General features: G+C 33.9%; 2 protein-coding genes across 2 annotated transcripts; one reads left to right on the top strand and one right to left on the bottom strand.

The window, feature by feature from the left end:
* Positions 1–430: 430 nt before the first annotated feature.
* LOC140894626 (tubby-like F-box protein 6) lies at positions 431–4,718 on the top strand. Its single transcript, XM_073303187.1, has 6 exons — positions 431–1,119; positions 2,637–2,724; positions 2,841–2,970; positions 3,044–3,223; positions 3,810–4,295; positions 4,435–4,718. Exons 1-5 carry the CDS (start codon positions 787–789, stop codon positions 4,279–4,281), a joined length of 1,203 nt encoding a protein of 400 aa, XP_073159288.1. The 5' UTR covers positions 431–786; the 3' UTR covers positions 4,282–4,295; positions 4,435–4,718.
* A 31-nt stretch (positions 4,719–4,749) lies between these two features.
* LOC140894624 (inactive beta-amylase 9-like) lies at positions 4,750–7,206 on the bottom strand. The gene is made up of 3 exons (XM_073303186.1): positions 6,719–7,206; positions 5,880–6,362; positions 4,750–5,790 (listed from the first exon to the last, which is right to left on the bottom strand). The coding sequence occupies exons 1-3, from the start codon at positions 6,971–6,973 to the stop codon at positions 4,909–4,911; spliced, it is 1,620 nt and encodes a 539-aa protein (XP_073159287.1). The 5' UTR covers positions 6,974–7,206; the 3' UTR covers positions 4,750–4,908.
* Between the last annotated feature and the right edge of the window lie 8,279 nt (positions 7,207–15,485).

Raw genomic sequence — 15,485 nt, 5'->3', positions numbered from 1 at the left:
CAACTCTCCATAATAAATACTGTACCCACCAATAATCATATCTAATATTGAAACTATTGAAAATTGACCTATTAACAATTGACAAAAAAACCATTTTCTTTCCTTGTCATTTACACTTTTTTTCCCCATTATTATTGAAAGTTTGTTAACATCCATAAATTTATGAATCGAGGTTAAATTCAAATAATCTATAATTAGTTTATATATATATACACCGCATATAAAAATTGAGACCATCACCATAGAAAAGTAGTATTTTTATTTAATATATATTTTTAATTATCATATCTTATCTTCTTTCAAAAATTCAAAAAATTACATATTATCTTACGTATTTAATATAGTTTGATCGTTATTATCGAAATGATAATTAAATGTTATTATTATGCCAAAATAACCAAGTTTAAAAATTGGACGAGTGAATCAAAGTTGAAACACATTTTGCGCTCCATTACCATATTCTTTCTTATATATTCGCTGTATATCTGTGTAGAGTTTCTTCCCAATCCCCTGTAATGGGCATTCACTCCTCGGGGCAAAATCAAACGCACTAGGAGTTTCCCAATAACCCCTTTTCACCATTGCGGTTTGAATCATGTTCGTAAATATTTTTTTTTGTGGAAAGTTTTGATCTTTAGTGATAAATAGATGGTGTGATAAAGATTCAAGTTCGCCTGTGAGATTCTTGATTCAAGAGGGATGAATGGTTGTTTGTGAAGAATCTAGAAATTTCGTTAGTGGGCCGAAGAGTGGAAAGTGTGATTTGGGAGAAAAATAGAGTGCCCAATGATGAAGCTGGGATTGAAGTCACGGTCACGGAGAGTGGTTCAGGACAGCTCAATGACGGTAGAAAAATCGAAACTTTATGTTGGAAGAGACGACAATAGTTCAAGCAAAGATTTTTCGGAGAGTTATGATTGTTGTTATTGGGATAGCTTGCCTTCGGAGTTACTCAGGGAGGTGTTGATGAAAGTGGAGGAGAGTGAATCCGAATGGCCGGGGAGAAAACATGTGGTGGCCTGTGCTGGTGTGTGCAAGAGCTGGAGGGAGGTGATGAAGGAGCTGGTGAAAAATCCTGAGGATTCGGGGAAGATCACGTTTCCAATATCTGTTAAGCAGGTATGATTCGTGAACGTGTGCTTTTTTTGTTCTTGAGGTTGTTTTTGTATTCGACATAATTTGTCTGGTTATTGTTGGTGGTTGGTTTTCTGGGCTTATGTGGTTTGTCTTCTTGTTTACGTGGATATGGATTGTATTTGGGACGGGGTAATTACAGTAAAATGCTTTGTCATATGTTCGAGATTATTAAAACTTGGTTAATGATCATCTTGGTAACTCCACAGAGCAGGAATTGATTTGTGCCGGTTGGATCTTGTTTTGTTGCATATTTTCCTTGTTTATTTGTATGTTTGTTTGCAGATTATTTTGGATGTGTTAGTTTTACAGGCATTCCAGATGAGTTCAATCTGTGATGTCTTCGATGTGATTAGTATTTGATTAAGTTTTTTAATCATATGCTTCTTTTATTTCCAATTTAATGATTCTTTCGGGATTTTTTTTTTTCTTTTCACTTCTTACTATTACATTTGATAGATATTGAACTACGTGTCCTTGCATATGATTCATTGCACCACAGTCATTTGCATTTCAATTCTACTTTTAGTTTCTAGTGCGGAGTATAGCTTTCGGTAATCAAAATAACTGTAGTTTGTGCAGATGACTTTGTATACAAAACTACAAAAGATTAAGCAACTGAAATGGTTGGAATTGCAGTCAGTGTGACAGTTTATTGTCTTGAAATGTGGATTTTTGCTGCATGAACTGAGAAACTGCAATTGGAATATGGTGTCGGGTGTTGCATCGACTGGGAGTATGGAATGAGTATCTGATTCTGTTTTCAAATATGTGACTCATTCAGCTGTTTTTGGGGCACACAGTTGGCACTAGACATGTTACTGGATGGGATCGGACTGGTTCCGGACCAGATAAAACCAGTTTTGAATTTCCGAATGATGAAACCAAACCAGTCCTGTATGATACCGGATTGGATCGGTACCAAATATATCAGATTGGGAGTACAACCCAATCTAAAACCAAAAAATCCATATAAGCTGGATATTGGACCTGATTGAGACCAAATTGGAATCAATTTTTTTTAAAACCATTATGCATCTAGAAAATTTAGATATATGTGGTGTATATGCTATCAAACATAGCTTAATGAAACCGATCCCGAACTAGTTCTGGTACCGTATTCAAACGGACAGGTCCGACAGGATTAAAATGGTTCCGTATCCATTTTGAAGCAACCAATCTGGTTCACTATTGATGTTGGATTCGATTGGTTCCCGATTGATTCAATCTGTTATCCATGCCTAGTTGGCAGTGGTTTCACTGGAGTTTTTTTGGCTGTGAACTGCCCGTTTTCATGGCACATTCTTCCCATATGTATCTATGATTGTGTGGTCGTCAGTTTTCAATGTTCTGTGATGGATATAAGTCTGTGCAAAGGACAACACGTCAAAATATTATTAGTACTCTTACCTTTATAATGAAGACTTTACATTTGCCAAGCAAAGATTTGTAATTTATGAGCTTTTTTATATTGATATAGATGCTCTTTTCTGTAATTTCAGCCTGGCCCAAGGGAGTCTCTACTCCATTGTTTTATAAAACGGAATCGTGCAACCCAAACATATTATCTTTACGTGAGTTTAAGTCAAGGTTCGTTTTCTTCAGAATTTTGTGGAGATATCTTTGTGTCTTCTTGATTATGATAGTGTGACATGATATTCAGGATTAGCCTTGTTTCGTTTTGATGTGTTTTTTCTTTTTACCAGCACTGGCAGATGATGGAAAGTTTCTTCTAGCTGCTCGTAAGTGTAAGCGAGCCACTTGTACAGACTACATGATATCTCTGCATGCTGATGATAAGTCAAAGGGGGGCGACACTTACATCGGAAAATTAAGGTTTATTAGTTTTTTGCCATTAATTTTAAACGAATTGTTTCATAAAGGGCTCAAAGTCGATCTTTTTTTCCAGATCTAATTTTCTTGGTACAAAATTTGTGGTCTACGATGCCCATCCTCCTCATTGTGGAGCGAACATGGCTAAAAGTTGGTCCACTCGCCTGGTTGGCTCAAAACAGATATCTCCAAGGATTGCTGCTGGAAACTATCCAGTGGCTCACATTTCGTACGAGTTGAATGTGTTGGGAGCTAGGTAAGAATAAGATTGATGTCATTCTTGTACTGTTATTCAATTGTATGATACGTGAATGAATTAAGGAAGTGTATCTTGAACTAGTTTTGGAAACTATACGGTGGTGTACATATATTTGCATTCAAAAATTGTTTGCAGTTTTATTGCATACAAACATCTAATCATTGACATATTGTGATTAAAAATTGGAGATTCGAAATTTTTGCAGGTAATTATCGACCACACACATGTTTGGCATATGAAGATACTTGATTTGTATGTGTTCTTATATAAAGATTTAGGTGAAGAGCATTTTCGGCAACACGCACGCTTGACACACTGAAGTGTGTAATGACTGATAGGTTTTATTACCATGTGTATGTGAGATGATACAGAGGTATAAATGAAGCGTATTTTTGACATATCAAAATTACCAGACTCATGGTATTTGTTTAGTACATAGTGCATGGTATATAGATAGATAGATGATGAGTGCTTTTTTGACTGGTTATTTGCATTTGGGAAATCAAAATAGTTATTGTGAGATTCTCCCGGCAAATATATACAGTGTAAGCAAATAAACAAAGTTGTCACTCTTTATATGCAGAGGTCCAAGACGAATGCGCTGCTTAATGGATGTGATTCCAGCTTCTTCCATAAGACCTGGAGGAGTTGCTCCAACACAAACTCACTTCCCTATCACCAGTGTCGATTCTTCTCATTCAATCCCTTTTCTTCGTTCAAGATCTAGTCGTTTAGACAGAACTGTATCCGAACCATCGAGTGGCCAAACAGATGGTTCACTTGTGTTGAGAAACAAAGCCCCAAGATGGCACGAACAGCTCCAGTGCTGGTGCTTGAACTTCCATGGACGTGTAATCGTCGCATCAGTGAAAAATTTTCAGTTGGTTGCTTCTCCAGATAATGGTCTTGTTGGGCCCGAACATGATAAGATCATTCTTCAGTTCGGGAAAGTGGGGAAAGACGTGTTTACTATGGACTATCAGTATCCGATATCAGCTTTCCAGGCTTTCACAATCTGTCTTAGCAGCTTCGACACGAAAATCGCCTGCGAATGATATGGTTCAAGCAGGTTATTGATCCAACACAATCTCGTTCTTAATGACTTACTGGATTTCTTTAACTTTGTTTCATTATTCCGTTTTCTTTTTTTAAAAAAAATATAATCAACCTACTAGATTGATTCATTTTTCCCCTTGTTTAATATTTAGGTAAATTTCCATTCCCAGCGAAGTCTGTTTTTGGTGTTGGTTCTGTCACGGGGTAAATTATTCGGCAGCATGTGTAAAACTTCTTGCTGTAAATAAATGGGAAGCAAAGTGGCCTCCACTTCTTCACAGTTTCCTGCTTTTAGAGCCATGCTTGAACTTCATTTGCTAAGTTGTGATACGGAGGATCTTGGGAACTGTATAAACTTATCAAGATTCTCACCGTACATTCTATGTGCATAAAAGAAACTCTTCATCTTAAATAAGATTTTCATTTCTTTGTTCGATGTATGTGTCTCTTATATTATGTCCCAAATCTATAGTCAAAGATGTATTTATATCAAATTTGAAATTGTCACAACGGAAACCTCACCTTTCCACATACTTTCTATATATTGCAAAAATGAAGATGACTTTGATGTTACAATAATGTCTCAATTGAGACAGAGCCCACGTACATGGAGAAGAATTTTTTCTCTAAACGGCTTGCATTTGGCGATTTGATTCCTGGATCGACTCGTTTGTTTCCTCCACTTCCACTGGGAGATCATCTGAACTTTGAACTGGTTGATTTAGGCCTTGGACGAATCGAGTGAATGCAGGAAAATGTTCAGGAGAAAAGAAATAAGCTCCCATTCTTTGATATGTGAACAAGTCCATTGTTACATGCTCGTTCAACAAGTGTTTCTTGATCAATTCGAAACGCCTGGAATCACCCGAAACCAGTAAGTTTTGGCCAGATACCTCCACACAATGGTTTATGCAGGAAGCTATTATTTGCTCGAGCAATGATTCTGGGCTCGAGCGAGATTCAACTGGCTGGTGCTCATCTGATAGGTCCATTCCAGGGAGTATAATCTTGCACGAGTTCTTCGCAAAAATTTCAGCTATAGATTCGTATCCATCTCTGTTGACGGTGTTATAGAACCCTGCTGTTAACTCGGAAGGGTGGGAACGTGATTTAAACCACGAGTGTATCAGGGGAACTTTACCAGATATAGTAACTGGTACGTCTTTGAAAGTCGCTGCCGCAAGTGACAAGATTCGTTCTCCGTGGGATACCAGAAGGCTTGAATACCAAGAAAGGAAAAAATCGCCATATGGGCTCTCCCAAGATCCACCATTTTCATTGAAAAAGCCAGTGGAGATTGGAGTATCATTGTAGCCAGGAGCATCATGAGGACCACCAAGTCCCCATAGAGGATTTCCCAGTTCTTCGGCATGCTGCCTAAGATTTCTAAGCATATATTCGTCGTAACATTGGAATTCTCCGGCCCCACGACGACTATTGCTATTAAGTGGTTTGTGGTGTGATGGATATCCAAGCTCGCCGTCTGGTCCAAGACCAATGGATATACCCTGTTCCATACAAAAGAATCCAACCAAAATCAGCCATCTCTTTTGCAATTCTTAACTATTGTACGCTACCAATCAAAATGACCTCTTACCGTGATTGTGGAACCTAAAAAATGTGAGAATTCTGATTTGAAGGTACCACAAAAATCTCGGTACACTTCGAGTGGCGTCTTTCCATAAAAAACCGGAAGATCGTTCACTGCCAATGACAGACAGTTTTTGTATCGCTGTCCTGACCGGTCGGTGAAGTATATGTTCGGGTCGGATTCACCCGTTCGAGAAACCCATTCTGGAAGTGGGATTTTGTGTTCTTCAGATGAATGGAAACAGAGAGACACATGAAGCTTAAGATCTAATTTTCGAACCATTTCTACAATAGCATGATATCCAGTCCAGTTGTACTTGCCCATGGTTTCTCTTTCGACTATCCCCCACCACACCGGAAGCTCGACACCATCTACTCCCAATAATTTCAAAGCCTTTAACCCTGTCGCTATTGCCCGTGCATGGTTTATTGTATTGCATTTAGATACAGTATCAAGCGGCAAACCGACATACAATTTCACACCATCAATCTGCAAGAGATCCACAGCAGATTATGTCATTCAACTTTACAAGAATTTGTTACTATCACAACCATCTACAACATAATCATGCCTACTTTCATCAACATGAAAACAAATGGACATGAATCCATCATCAAACTACAAATAGATCAAAAAGAAGACAAATCAGAATCAGAATCAACAGGTTTTCATGTAGTAGGACATTCACATGGATGGCCGGAACAAATATGGACACTAACAACAAAAATAACCATATATAGTTGTATTCAAGCACCCACAAAACCAGCCAAAAAAAACTCAAACTTTAGAAACAAACCAACCAACATATCAACCAATATTTTCGTTTCATCTCCAAGAAAGCTTACAGGCTTGGCTCTTGCAATTTTTGAAGGTTTCTCAGAGAAGACAACAGCTCCATTCTGCGAAGAGGCGGAGGCTCTGAGGCTGAAACCAATGCCAGATTTAGAAGGCCAACGGAGGCTCTGGCTTTGACAAAGATTCCATCCCTTTAAATTCTTATTATTACTCTTCGAATTCCAAATCTTGCTACAGCTACAGAACCCAAGATTATTATATCTTCCAATATTCACCTGTGAGCCTCCAATCACCGAAATCTCCATGATTATTCAATGGGTCTGGTTCAGCGAATAAAAAGATTGAATCTTTAATATTATCTGTGTCAGAAAAAAATGGATGGAATTGGATACGAAAGAATTTTGAACTAATTTAAGAGAATCTAGGGGATGATCTGTGTAAATTTATAGAGATATTGGCGATTAAATCATGAATGTTTGAATTGATTCAAAGGAAGAAAAGTAGGAATTTTAATAGGAAAGGAAGAAAAACATGTGTGGGACACGTTCCGTATGGAGAGAAACAGCTGTCCACTTGGACCGAATTATATTCCTCTTTTACACCATCCTACGTTTGGATTGACCCAAATTTCTCACTCTTAATATGAATCAATGAGAATTTCGTTTTAGAATTGAGTTTCGAATTCGAAAACGTTATTTTAAATCGAGATTTTGATGTGAGATGAGTCATACATCATTGCGAATAAAAAATTTATTTACGTTTTATAAAAATTTTATAAGATGGTTTTATAGATCAATTTTGTGAAACTGAACTTCTTTTCAATTTTATTTTAAAAAAATATTATTTTATGTAATAAATATTAAATGAATATGAGTCTAAGCGACGTATATATCTATGCTATCTATATTTTTTCATACAAGTGTGAGGGACCTATAATAACAATTTTCGGTGTCGTGGTAATTTTTCAAAAATGACAAAGAATAACCCCACATTTTGTCTATTTTAATTTTATTCAAAAAATATATATAATAAATCCATTTTTGTAATTTTTTTATAAAAATTTTGTAATTTGAAGCTCTCTTATAATTATATAATCCACCTTCAAAATTTTAAAAACTAAGAGATTAGATTTTTAAAGATTAAATCACTCCTAACAAAAAAAATTTATTATACATAAGTATAATTTTTTTAAAAAAAATTAACATAATAGATATATGTGTGAGTTTATGTATTATGCACTACGCAACGTACATCAAAGGCGCTGGTATATATTAAAAAAAACATTTATTATTATTATTATTTTAAAACAAAGGATACGGTACACCTGTTTCTGTTTGTGGATGATAGTATGTCAAAAGATCTGACGTGTAAAGTTAAGAAAAAAATTATGATATTTGACGATTATACGTAATACGCCAACTAATTTAACGGTAAGGACCATTATTATTTTTTTTAATTTTTATTTCCTAAACTAATAATTGGAAAATTTTATTTATTTGGACGCTGACTCATTTTCATCCATGTTGTATAGCATTTACATGTTCCAACTTGGACCCCTCATTTTGGTAAACCAAATTATATTATATTATATTGTATTAGATAAATATGTCTATCTCTTTTTATATTCCCTTTGCTTTTTCAAAAATAAAAAATAAAAGAAACAAATGATTGGGGCGAGAGAGGTCAGACACGTCACACATCGCGAATTAGGAAGGCGTGCCAAATAATATAATATTTGGTCATAATTGGATTCTATTTAAATTTCACTAAACCAAATGTTAAGGTGTGGACGTGACATGTGGCCTTCACAAGCACCAAATTATATTATATTATATTATATTATATTATATTATATATTTAATAAATCATCGACCATAAAATTCAAGCACCACGAAATCCATACAACTTTCAAAAAACTTGTAATGCCAACAAAGTAGAAAGTATCTAAGCCTCTGCCTCACCATGAATTCATAGTTGGCATCACCTTCATTTAGGGATGTAAATGAGACGAACAGTTCGCGAACTGTTCGGGTCTCGGCTCGTTAAAAGCTTGTTCGAGCTCGTTTAATGAGGCTCGTTGAGGCAAACGAACCAAGCTCGAGCTTTACAATATTCGGCTCGTTAGCTCGTGAACATGCTCGTTAACAGACTCGTTAACAAGCTCGTAAGTCATCTCTTAGACGAAAAAATAATAGTATTGATATTTAATTTATAAATTTACACTTTACTTAAGAAAAATATTGAAAAATCTATAAAAATTAATTTATTAGAATAAAATTACAAATTTTAATAATAGTATTATATTTTTTTCAAATATATAATTTAGTTTTTAATTAATTTAATGAATATTTAAATTTATAGTTTAAATATATTAAGCTCGTTTAGGCTCGATAAAAGTTCGAATAAGCTCGTGAGCCATAAATATATTCGTTAAATAAGCTCGGGCTCGGCTCGTTTATAAATGAACCGAGCTTGAACATTCAAAAGCTCGGCTCGGCTCGTTTACATCCCTACCTTCATTGTGTAGATTTATAGATTTGGGAAAACTTGTAATTTATTATATGTCTTCATGAGATAATGAATGTTGTGTCTATTTAAAATAATAATAATAATAATAATAATACAGCGTTCGTATTAGCATATTATGTAACATCTATTAGAAAAAAAATGAGAAAACAGTTAAAATAAATGAATAGGTCTCCCGTAAAGGTGTAAAAAGCGATCACGATCCACTAACCCGACCAAAAAAACCTTTATGTTAGAGCTGATAATTCTTGGGTTTAGGTCAGAGTATTTTGGATCCGAAAATATTTTTTGTGCCGACCTAATTATTACATGAAATCCGACTCGTAAAACTAATTTTTCTCCATAAATTATGATGCTATAGACCAAATAATATCATCATATATTATTAATAATTATAATTTGTTATTAATATATAGGTTGAAAAAGTAATTTAGTTACGGTAAAAAAAAGGTAATTTAGTTGAAATTTGTCAACTAAATTTATAAAAAGATTTCAGTTTTATTTATTTTTAATGCGTTGTTACTTGTTTTAAGTTTAGATCTAGTGCAAAAAAATTGTAAAAAGATCGATGAATAGAGCTTTAAATTATTGTGAAAAAGTAAAAATTTATGGTAAAAAGTAAAAACTTCAAAACTCAAAATATATCAAACTCTACACTTTATAATATTTTTCTCTCAACTCAATTGTATTTTTCATCACAAATGAAGACCTATTTATAGATCCACATTTGAGATTAGTCCAAAAATTAAAACATCATCATCTACATCATCACACACTAATTTTCCACATTTTACAACTCAATATTCAACATTCAATATTCAACAATAATAAAATAATATATTTTCAACACTCCTCCTTGTGATGATGATCGTCATATGATGATTGTCTTTATTATATGTTTTTATGATGTCTCGTTAAAAACCTTACTAGGAAAAACCCAGTGGGATAAAAACCATAGCAAGGAAAAAAAAGCGCAGCCACATAAAATCCCCCTCATGTTAACATGAGTGATTCTTCACATATTCCGCAGATTGCGAATCCCAATGTTGTATATATGTTTTCTGAATATCGTCGTGGGAAGTGCCTTTGTGAAGAGATTTGATGAGTTCTCACTTGATTGAATATAACAGATATCAATATCTTTATTCTTCTCAAGTTCTTGAGTGTAGGCAAAGAACTTTGGGGGTATATGTTTTGTTCTGTCACTTTTGATGTATCCTTCTTTCATTTAAGCAATACATACAGCATTGTCTTCATACAAAGTCACAGGCTTCTTGTTTACTCAATCCACACGATATTTGAATATGTTTGGTCATTGACTTTAACCATACACATTCACGACTTGCTTCATGTAATGCAATAATCTCGGCGTGATTTGATGAAGTTGTTACGAGTGTTTGTTTCTGTGAACGCCAAGAAATTTCGGTGCCTCCACGAGTAAATACATATCCGGTTTGAGAACGTGCCTTATGTGGATCAGATAAATACACAGCATCAGCATAACCAATGATACTTTGATTGGTGTCTTTTGAGTACAAAAGTCTCAAATCTGTCGTTTCTCGTAGATAACGAAATATATGTTTAATTTCGTTCCAGTGCCTCTTTGTTGGATATGAACTGAATCTTGCCAATAAATTTACAGCAAAAGATATATCAGGTCTAGTACAATTTGCAAGATACATAAGGACACCAATGACACTTAGATATGGTACTTCTGAACCAAGAATAACTTCATCATCCTCACATAGACGGAATGGATCATTTTCTATGTTTAATGATATTACAACCATTGGAGTACTTAATGGATTTGATTTATCCATATTAAAACGTTTAAGGATCTTTTCTGTATAATTTGCCTGATGAACAAAAATTCCACATTCTTTTTGTTCGATTTGCAAACCCAGACAGTACTTGGTTTTTCCAAGATCCTTCATTTCAAATTCTTCCTTCAAGTACATCATAACTTCTTGAATTTTTTTATTCGTTCCAATGATGTTTAAATCATCAACATATACAACAATTATTACACATTCGGATGTTGTTTTCTTGATGAAAACACAAGGGCATATTGGATCATTTACATATCTCTTTTTCATCAAGTGCTCACTTAGCCGATTATACCACATTCGGTCGGATTGCTTCAACCCATATAATGATCTTTTCAATTTTACAGAATAAAATTCTCTGGGTTTTGAACTTTGTGCTTCATGCATCTTAAATCCTTCAGGAATTTTCATATATATATCACTATCAAGTGATCCATATAAGTAAGCCGTAACAACATCCATCATACACATTTTCAAATTTTCAGAGACTGCCAAACTAATCAAATATCGAAACGTAATTGCATCCATAACAGGAGAATACGTTTCTTCATAATCAATTCCAGGCCTTTGAGAAAAACCTTGTGCAACAAGTCTAGCTTTATATCTGACTATTTCATTTTTCTCATTTCGCTTTCGAATAAAAACTCATTTGTATCCAACAGGTTTTACACCTTCAGGTGTGAGGACTATAGGTCCAAAAATATTGCGTTTATTTAGCGAATCCAATTCAACCTGGATGGCATCTTTTCATTTTGCCCAATAATGATGAGTTTTACATTCACCAAAGGATTTTGGTTCATGATCCTCGTTTTCATTTATGATGTCACATGCCATATTATAAGAAAATATCTCATCAATATCTTTTATATCTTTTCGGTTCCATATTTTTCCAGTATTAATATAATTGATAGAGATTTCACGATTCTCGTCAGTTTGTGGTTCTGACAGAACATTTTTATCATCTGGTGTTTCTTTTGGAACACCATTTTCTAATTTATGATCATCGTGTTTCTCTATGCCTTTTCTTTTCCGAGGATTTTTATCCTTGGAACCGACTGGCCTTCCACGCTTCAAGCGTTTTATGACATCATGAGTGTCTTCAATTTGTTTCTTTGGAATTTCAATTCGAGCAGGGGCATTTACAGCGTGTATATATGATTTTTTACCCCTTTTGTGTCTCCAAATGCATCTGGCATTTGATTTGCAATTCTTTGCAAGTGTACAATTTGTTGTACATCTTTCTCACATTGTTTGGTCCTTGGATCCAAATGTAACAATGATGGTACATACCATGTGATTTCTTTTTCGATGTGTTTCTTTTCTCCCCCTAACATTGGAAAGATTTCTTCATTAAAATGACAATCAGCAAAACGTGCTGTAAACACATCGCCTGTTTGAGGCTCAAGATATCGAATGATTGATGGGCTATCATAACCGATATAAATACCGATTTTTCTTTGAGAACCCATTTTTTATCGTTGAGGTGGTGCAATAGGCACATACACCGTACATCCAAAAATTCTCAAATGAGAAATATTTGGTTCTTTACCAAATGCAAGCTGCAATGGGGAGAATTTATGATATGCACTTGGTCTGATGCGAATTAATGCTGCAGCATGTAAAATTGCATGTCCCCATATAGAAATAGAAAGTTTTGTTCTCATAATCATTGGTCTAGCAATCAGTTGTAGACGTTTAATCAATGATTCAGCTAATCCATTCTGTGTATAAACATGAGCAACAGGATGTTCAACAGTAATTCCCATTGACATACAATAGTCATTGAAAGTTTGGGAAGTAAATTCTCCAGCATTATCAAGTCTTATTTTCTTGATTGTATAATCGGGAAATTGATTTCGTAATTTTATTATTTGAGCCATTAGTCTTGCAAATGCCACATTTCGAGTTGACAATAAGCATACATGTGACCATCTGCTGGAGGCATCGATCAATACCATAAAATATTGAAATGGTCCACATGGTGGATGAATTGGCCCACAAATATCACCCTGAATACGTTCAAGAAATATGGGTGATTCTGTTTGGATTTTAGCTGGCGATGGTCTTATAATAAGTTTTTCAAGAGAACATGCTTTACATTGAAACTTATTATTCTGAAAGATCTTCTGGTCTTTCAATGGATGACCATGCGTATTTTCAATAATTCTTCGCATCATTATTGAACCAGGATGTCCCAATCGATCATGCCAATTGGTTAATATTGAAGAACTATTAACCACCATATTTGATTCGATTGGCCTTATATGTGTATAATGCAATCCAGTAGGGAGCATTGATAATTTTTCAACCACATATTTCTTTCCTGATTTATATGTGGTAAGACACATATATTTTTGATTTCCATCAGTTATCGTCTCAATATCATATCCATGAAAATATATGTCATTAAAACTCAACAAAATTCTTTTTGATTGTGGTGAATATAAATCATCATTTATCAGAAATTTTGTACCATTTGGTAACAAAAATTGTGCTTTACCACAACCTTCAATCAAGTCTACAGGACCTGATATGGTATTCATCATTGCTTTTGTTGGTTTTATTTCCAAGAAATATCTTTTATCTCGCAGAATAGTGTGCGTTGTATCACTATCTGGTATGCAAAATTCCATGATATTATTTTCATGTTTGCTCATAGCATTTTCATATCAAACTTCACAAAAATCTAATAAAGAAAAATCAAGGATAATATATATATGAAAAATATATCATGTTTCATAAGAATGCATGAAAAATATAGCATGTTACATTCTAGTCCCACCAATATATTAATCAATATTCTCGAAATCATTTGAAAAAATCGGCAGCATTGAAATAAGTTGAACCACTTAAATGGTTACTGATTTCAACAAAATTGGTCTCTTTTTCTTTTTCATTTATCGATACTTTAAAGAGCTTACATAAGTGCTCAGGGATACATGACCAATTTCTTGGAGTGCCACATTTATAATAAGCACTCTCATATCTTTTTGAATGATTTTTATTTTCACTCATATTTTCATGCTGCCCTTTTGGGTGGTTCGTGACGTTCTTTTGAGATTAGTTATTGAAGTAACTATCTCGATTATTTTTATATCCACGACCGCGATCATTTTTACATCCACGTTCATGACCACATCCACTTCCTCGACCACGACCAAAATCTTGTTTATGCCTTTGATTTTAGTTTTTATTTTTCATTACGACATTTGCTTCAGGAAATGTCGTTGATCCAGTGGGTCGGGATTGATGATTTCTTATTAAAAATTCGTTGTTCTTTTCTAGTGATATCGAGAGCAACGAATTTAAGTTTTGCCAAATTTGACATGATGGTACTAGAAAAACAACAATGCATTTTATTAGTTAATTTTCATTAATATGACAATACAAAATAATGGATAAAAGACGCGTACAAGTATGTTTAAAAATAGATAAAATGTGTGCGGTGGAAAATCGCTGGTGAGTATAAGACTCGTGAGCATGATGATCATAGCCGTTATGAAAAATAGCCTTATAAATGCCATCATCTTCATCTTCGAAAAATCGAAAAAATATTTTGAGAGAAAGAATGAATTTTGGTGTGATTGAAAATGAGTTTGAGTGAACATATTTATAGGCAAAAAACTAGCCGTTTTGTGACCGTTGGGGGTAAGGAAAAAATTGAGTATGTGTTGAATAAAATTTGTGATAATGGTGCAATGCATATAATGATAATCATAATTAAATAATTATGTATATCATATCACATTATTATAAGATTGGTGTCGTAGACAACCTTTTATATAATATTGTGAAATTATACCAATATAGTTAGTATAAAGTCAGGTATAGTATATCATATCACATTATTATAATATCGGTGTCGTAGACAACCTTTTATATAATAACACGAGATTATACGAATATGGTTAGTATATAAATACACAATAATTTATATCATATCACGTTATTATAAGGTCAGTGTCATAGACAACCTTTTATATAATAACATGAAATTATATATTGATACAGTTAATATATATACATAATAAATATATATCACGTTATTTTCTAAAAACCTTAAAGGCTTTTATACTTGTCGTATCCCTTACCGGGAGTGTGGGATGTCGTCTTAACATCCTCACAGGATTTATAACAAGTTTTGAAAAAAACTATTTTTTTCATAACATGATATTATATATTAATATATACACAATAAAAATATATAAACAGTAAAATAAAAATTCTTACTTGTTGAATATTTTTGACTTCTTCTTGTATTTTGGAGCGTCGAAAAATATAGAGAACCTTCGAGCGATCGTGCTGATAACGTGTTGTGAAAAAATAAAAATTTATGGTAAAAAGTAAAAACTCCAAAACTCAAAATATATCAAACTCTACACTTTATAATATTTTTCTCTCAACTCAATTGTATTTTTCATCACAAATGAAGACCTATTTATAGATCCACATTTGAGATTAGTCC

This window comes from Henckelia pumila, chromosome 4 (genome assembly GCF_033568475.1).
Source record: "Henckelia pumila isolate YLH828 chromosome 4, ASM3356847v2, whole genome shotgun sequence".
Lineage (NCBI taxonomy): Eukaryota > Viridiplantae > Streptophyta > Magnoliopsida > Lamiales > Gesneriaceae > Henckelia > Henckelia pumila.
Note: the sequence above shows the minus strand (reverse complement) of the source record. Positions and strands in the feature narration are given on the sequence as shown.